This window comes from Pygoscelis adeliae, unplaced genomic scaffold (genome assembly GCF_000699105.1).
Source record: "Pygoscelis adeliae isolate BGI_AS28 unplaced genomic scaffold, ASM69910v1 Scaffold267, whole genome shotgun sequence".
In the NCBI taxonomy this organism is placed as follows: Eukaryota; Metazoa; Chordata; class Aves; order Sphenisciformes; family Spheniscidae; genus Pygoscelis; species Pygoscelis adeliae.
Window position 1 is genome coordinate 52,497 of NW_008825150.1, and position 6,494 is coordinate 58,990.

The window sequence follows — 6,494 nt, forward strand, 5'->3', positions numbered from 1 at the left end:
AATTTCTTTGCTCTACAGACATCTGCAAACACATTGACTTGGCTCACCTGTAAGAAAGCAGAAGGTTTGAGCTTTACCCTAAAAAGTCAGCATTCTACTCAGGCTTGCAGGAGCTGGAAGCACCATGTAATTCCCTTTCAAAAATACTTTCTACTAAATGTACCAACCTTCAATAAACATAAAAAATAGAGATAGAAAAACCTGCTGGATTAACGAGTCCATCACCCTGCCAGGTCTGCTCTAAGGTCTATTAAATAGTACTTTGTCTCATCCGATTTTCCTTGTTCTGAGGGAAAAAGTTTTCATTAATTCTGAAAAGGCCCATAATACTTTTTTTTTTCCCAAATAGTCCACCAGATTTTTTTTTCTAAATTTTACCTTGCTGTTTGTAGTTATATTCATCCTATTTTTGCTAATCTAGATGTCTAATGTATTTTTGCTAGTCTGGTTGCCTGAACTGGCATGTAAAATTTGTAAATACTTTTTTTTTGTCTAGAACAGCCTCTTTTAGAAATCTGTTATTCTAATGTGAAGTGCTATGGAAGATCTAAAATACTATGAACCCGAATAGTTTCATGCTGAAGCCAGTGACAAAACTCTCAATAACTTTCCTGGGGAAGGAGACTATTCTGTAATATGAGACCTCTGTAATCCAGCCAAGACATTTCTCCATTTGATCATTTTCTCTAAGATCAACAAATGGAGTTGTGACAGCAACATTTAGCCTCACCTTAGCTAACCAGTAGGTACCTGGCTGCAGAGTGGGAATCCACATCCTTCTTTAGGTATTCACAAGTATGGCTACAGTGTGGAATGGAGAACAATGCCCTTTACCACAATGACCTGCTGGTTTAAGAGTAAAGACGCTTGGGACCTGTCAGCTTTGGGAGATGACCTGACAGTGTTAAGAAATGATGAAACATCCTTCACTATAAGCCAGAAAGCAAGGGGTGGGATGAAAAACAGCTTCCAGAAGTGACAACCTAGAGAAGAAACACTGTTTTGCTGGATAATTACATTTAAACTTTATGTGAAAAACTGCTCTGCCTGAAAAAGACTTCAATATGGCAATTAGACTTTCATGGTCTGGGGCACCAGGAAAGCAGCTACTTAGAGCCCCACAGCTAAAAATGAACAGCCGCAGATCTTCATGAGAGTGACAGTGAGAACTAAATGAATGCCCTTTACTTACCACCATATATATGAACCATTCCTGTATGAAATGGAAGCAGAAGATAAACAATTATTTAAAAATTCTGGCATAAAACCAAAACAGATTAGAAGCGCATACTTACATATATTATGGAAAGGATACCGTTATAGTTTTTAGTTGAAACATTTAGGACTATTTTCAATTGCGACACAAGCACTTGAAAAGCAGCTGCAGTTGTGAATCCCCCAACTAGTGGATCTGCAAGGTACCTCACAATGAAACCAATCTGAAGGACTCCAAATATTACCTGGAAAAATAATGAAGAATAAGAGCTTGCTAAACAACAAAAAGGTACATTTTTATTTGGTGATTTCTTATGCTTTGTTCTTTTCTCTTTGTTGATACAGAGTCTTAGGACCATCTTCCCCCATTGCAGCCTAGTGTAGCCTAGTATTATGCCATCCAAGGAAATAAAGGAGACTTGAAGAAATGTGTGAAAGGATGCTCCAGGATATGCACCATTAGCACTTAGTTTCATGCAGGTCTCTTGGTCTGCAATCACAGGGCTATTCTTCTGTTGTCTGCGCTCCCAGTCATGCTGCCACAGACTCTGCCCAGGATAGGAAGAATAATCCCCCAAACGCTCTTCAGAGTTTGAGATGACTTTCCTTCATTTTTGTTTTACTACAGGAAAATGTCTTACTGCCCTACTAGGTATTTCCATGCCATATGTTTTCCCATTAAAATTAAAGCAGTATCAACCTTGTGTCTTCAAGCCAACTATTTTACCTGTAAAATTCCAACCAGAAATGTGAGGGTACTAGCAATCAGCACTCTCTGTGCATCTCTAGATTCAGTGTCTATCAGTGTCCCAGTATCATTAATCCCTGTAGCGTTACTGCCATCTATGAGAAAATTATCATCAGGGGCCATGCTCAATACAACAGATCCCACCATCAAACTGACTACAGGGAATGGACCTGTAATGACAAACAGAACACACTAAAGTTTAATATACATCGAAAAGAAGCATTTATCAGACTAGACAAGCAAACTCTAAATCGGAAAATCCATTTAATATTTTAACTGGGATACATTAGTAATACCAGGGGGCCAGGAGCCACAGGCACTGCAAACATGACACAAAGATACAATTCCTTCCTTAAATAACTTACGTTGTACGCACAGGTGCAGTTTCATGCTTTGCTTAAGCCAGTTTAGGGCTGTACCAAGGCCAAAAGGGGCAACATGTTCCAACCATCTCCCTTGTATCAGCACCACAACCAGACAAAACAGATCACTGATCCAGCTGAAAGCAACATTTATTTAATCTTTTTTTTTTGGTCGTGGTTAGTTTTCAGCTGATCCAGATTGCCACATAGCTACATGGTCAGGAAACCCAACACCACGGTGGTGGCAGGAACATGCACCAAGGAGTAGGACCACATCTTTTGGCAGTAGTGTGCTATTACATTGGCTAAAGATGACTGAAACGATACTTTGGGCAAGACACAGAGAGAGTAAGTGATCATTGTGTCAGCAACACACAATCTAAAAGTAATCGTACTTGTTGCCGTTATTTACTAAAAATATGCAGAAAAGGAAAACGTCACAAAATGTCTTAAAGAAGGGTAAGTTAATTTTACAGATACCTTAGAGAACATTTCATGGATTGGAAAAATACTTCATGTATTGGAAAAAGCATAAAAAGGAGCGTTTGATAATCTAGAAAGTAGGAATGTCAACATAAGTAGAGGTGACAACTCAGACCTGGATAGCAAATGTGAGCTGATAGGTAGGGTAGGAAGAGGCTAACAAAGTGGAGAGAACATACAGAAGTATTTGATGCAGCAGAGAAGAAAGCTGATGAAAAAGTGTAGTATCATGCCAAAGCTTTGCAAGGGGAAACCAATCTATTCTTAGTAGATATGAACAAGGAAAGACTGGATTTTGTTAGAATGAAGAAAAAGAAACTTCAGTGATCAAGCTGTAACATGAATTTTAAATGTGAGAACTGACAGGAAATAAACCCCATATTTTAAAGAAAGTATTCAGAAAGAATCAACAAGGTTTACCCATAGCCTTGATGTGAGGACCTAGAGCGAGGCTGGAGTGGACACACAGGTTCTGGGTCTCCGCAACAGGCAAGAAGATGATATTGTCCATAGTGACCAAAAAAGGATGCAGCAAGGAAGGCTTGTAGAGAAGACTAAGAGCTCTGTTTTAGCCACCTTAAGCTTTAGCTGATAGACAAAATGTCTGTTCACACTGCCTACTGAGGCCTTGATCTTGTAATTTCTTGCATAGAGTGTAGCCAAAGACAAGATTTAAACTTCAGCATAAATGCAAGCAAAAAGCATGCAGGGGCACAACTTAAGTTAGCTATTATGCACAGTTGCCTGTACAGAGAAGAAATAAGCCTTAAGTCCCCCAAACCCACCAATATTAGTATTCAGCACAGCCAATTTGGTTCAGAAAGTAGTTATCTTGTATGAAATATGAATGTTCACAGTAAGGATTAACATTTTGTAATAGATAATTCACTGTAACTTGAACACATGCAGTTACCAACTGAGATGTGCCTTGATGTTCCCAGGAAAAAGTATGTCAGGATGGGAAAAAAGGCAGAATAGAGACCATATCCAACAGGAACTGCAACCAGCAAAGCATATGCCAAACCTGAAATGATAGATCATCAAAATTTCAGATTAAAAATCCGTCAACAAACTACTATCTTGTCTAGAATAGACTTTCAGAAAGATTTACTCCTTTTGTCCAGCTACAATTTAGAATGTGTTTTGTCTGTAAATCAGCTGGAGGCACATATGTGAGTATGAATGACTGTAAATTATTGTATATCCCACGCTGGTAGTTGGATGTGTAGGTGCTGAAAGATGTTCCTACATTTGTATAGGTAGCACAAAACATAGGCTCAGATGTGAAGTTTAAGCGGGGGAACATTGTTGCAAGAGTGAATGATCTGTCCCTTGAGAGAAAAGAGGGATATGTGAAGTGTTCTAGTTATAGACAGAAATTTCAAGCACAGACTCTGAATTATTGCACTACAAATATGCTTCAGTATGTTCAGCCCTTCTGAAAATCAGGCCAATTTTTTTTCAGTATCAGCTTATCAACTTAAATACCAAAAGTAAATCACACAAATTTGAGAATTTTGATCCTCATCATTGTCTTCCTTTGTATACCTGTGCAAGCCGTCAAATCCAACAAACAATGAAAAAAAGAAGTTGCCTTCAGTATCATATCCCAGTTAGCTCCCACTGCAGAGTGTAGTATTCTCCTTCAAAGGTACTGCAAAAACCTATCAGAGTTCAAAGCAATTGAAGTCCTGGTCATACTGCTGTGACTGGTGGGAGGACGGCAAGCAACACACACAGTTGCTGGGAGTTAGGGACTTAAGGGACCTCAAGATCCCAGAAGCCTCTTTTTTGGCAAACATTTTGGCCAGTTTTCCCCATATTGCATAATTTAGAATTTCAGAATTATTATATTTTTAAAAAATTATAGCTTGATTTAGATTTGCACTAATTTGGTTTTTTTAATGGTTTGGGTTTTTTTAATACATAAGTGGGAGACCAAATAGTATATTTCAGGAATCAGTTTTACAAGTGGAATCTAATTGTGAGAAAATCAGGCCCCACTGTAAAAAAATAAATGAGGGGGTTACAGTAAGAGCATAATAGCTGCTATAAGTCATATGAAAAGCCCATCTAGCCCAGTTCATTTAAAAAAGGCAGGGAAGTCCTGTAACTGTGGCACTACCTTCGGCAGAGATCTTCCAGCTCTGACACAGACTCTCTGCGGGACTATGGAAAAATCACTTCTTTATTCCTCAGGTCACAGTCTGCCTGGGGCAGAAGTTTGTAATGCTTTTTTTCTGCCAGTCTGTGCCTTCCTAGCATGCTCCAAGGGAACAGACAGCAGGGAATACTTTTGGCTAATTGGGAATGCGTAAACTGCTTTCTTTGTTCCCAATGTGAATCTTTGCCCCCTTGTGCAAACACTTAACTTCCATTGAGGGAAAATGTGGGGGTTGGCACAGCTAGCTTAACCTCCCCCAGTCCTGAAAAATTATAAAAATAGTGTAAGAACACTATTGAGATGAAAGAAATTAATGTGCTGGATCACGTCAGGGTTATAGCTAGTCTTGTCTTTGAAAGTGGACCTTATCAGCTGCCTCAGGCAAAATGGTTCTGCCCTTTAAGTCTTATTTTAAGCTTATTTTAATTAATTTCTGCTTATTTCTGCCACTTTTCTATTTGTTCATCTTCTGAATGCTTTCCTAATAAATGGAATAAGGAAATAAGGAAAACTTAATATTGCAAGCCATGTACTGTAAATATCCATAAAGTTTATAAATTTTTTTAATGTGAATATACCACCACCTCCTTGAGGGTTGTTTTCTGCAGATACCTGAACAACCTTATGGGCCAAATTTTAAAGGAGAGAAGATATCAAGGTTGCATTATTTTGGGGCAATAACTAGATTTTTGTAGGCAGCTGCAGGAGAGCTATAGGCTCAGATAACCAAGAAAGAGAAATAAGACCACATGACCTACCCAATTTATCACAGTGTAATTAAAATTTTAAATATCAAAATGAATACTCTTTGAGTAAAAGGCTTGGGAAAAAAGTTAAATACATCTTGATAGAACATCAGAGGAAATTTAAATCTTCTAGCCAAGCAGAGAAAAAAGGAATAAATTAAAACTATCAATTATTTATTGCAAAATAATACCTAATATCTAGTATTAAATAACAAGTCGCAGATTTGTAATTCCATCTGCGTAACATCCCTGTGTTCAGCCGGCTCCCTTATAGAAACGTCCTTGAGAACGGAGGGCCGACGTGCCTGGATTTACCTTGCAAGGTGGCGACGAGGCCAGTGCTGACCCCCGAGATGATATCGCTCATCAGCCACTCTTTCACTCGGTAGTTGGGCAGCCACTCCAGGATGGGCAGAAAGGACTTGGCAATCTGAAAGGCCCTTTTTCTTGAACATCTGCGAGGAAACAAGTGATGAACACACCCCACGGGGCTGCAGCTGGAAAGCCCCCCACAACCCCACGCTGACAGAAAGCTAGGGCGATGCACATTTTAAGAGGCAGAGATTGGCATGGTCATGTCTTCCAGACAGGGATGGGGCACGTATCGGTGTCGAAAGCGCCGTCTCCTGAAGGAAGCACCCTACGGGCAGCTGCGTCCACGCGCTTCGATATGAAGGGAAGCCAAGATTGATCTATCGACAGATTGGCGTTGCTTGGGCCACTTTATCCCTCGGCGGCTGGAGTTTATCGGCGCCGGGACAGCGCGTCCCCCGGCA

At 39.7% G+C, this 6,494-nt stretch overlaps 1 protein-coding gene across 1 annotated transcript in view; it reads right to left on the reverse strand.

The window, feature by feature from the left end:
- Positions 1-6,494, reverse strand: part of SLC26A4 (solute carrier family 26 (anion exchanger), member 4) — a 26,511-nt gene that overhangs the window by 18,938 nt on the left and 1,079 nt on the right. Inside the window, exons 2-5 of the mRNA XM_009328366.1 lie at positions 6,034-6,215; positions 3,722-3,832; positions 1,943-2,133; positions 1,296-1,460 (exon numbers count right to left, since the gene is read on the reverse strand). Of these exons, the coding sequence (XP_009326641.1) occupies positions 1,296-1,460; positions 1,943-2,133; positions 3,722-3,832; positions 6,034-6,215 (649 nt within the window). The remainder of the gene's footprint in view (positions 1-1,295; positions 1,461-1,942; positions 2,134-3,721; positions 3,833-6,033; positions 6,216-6,494) is intronic.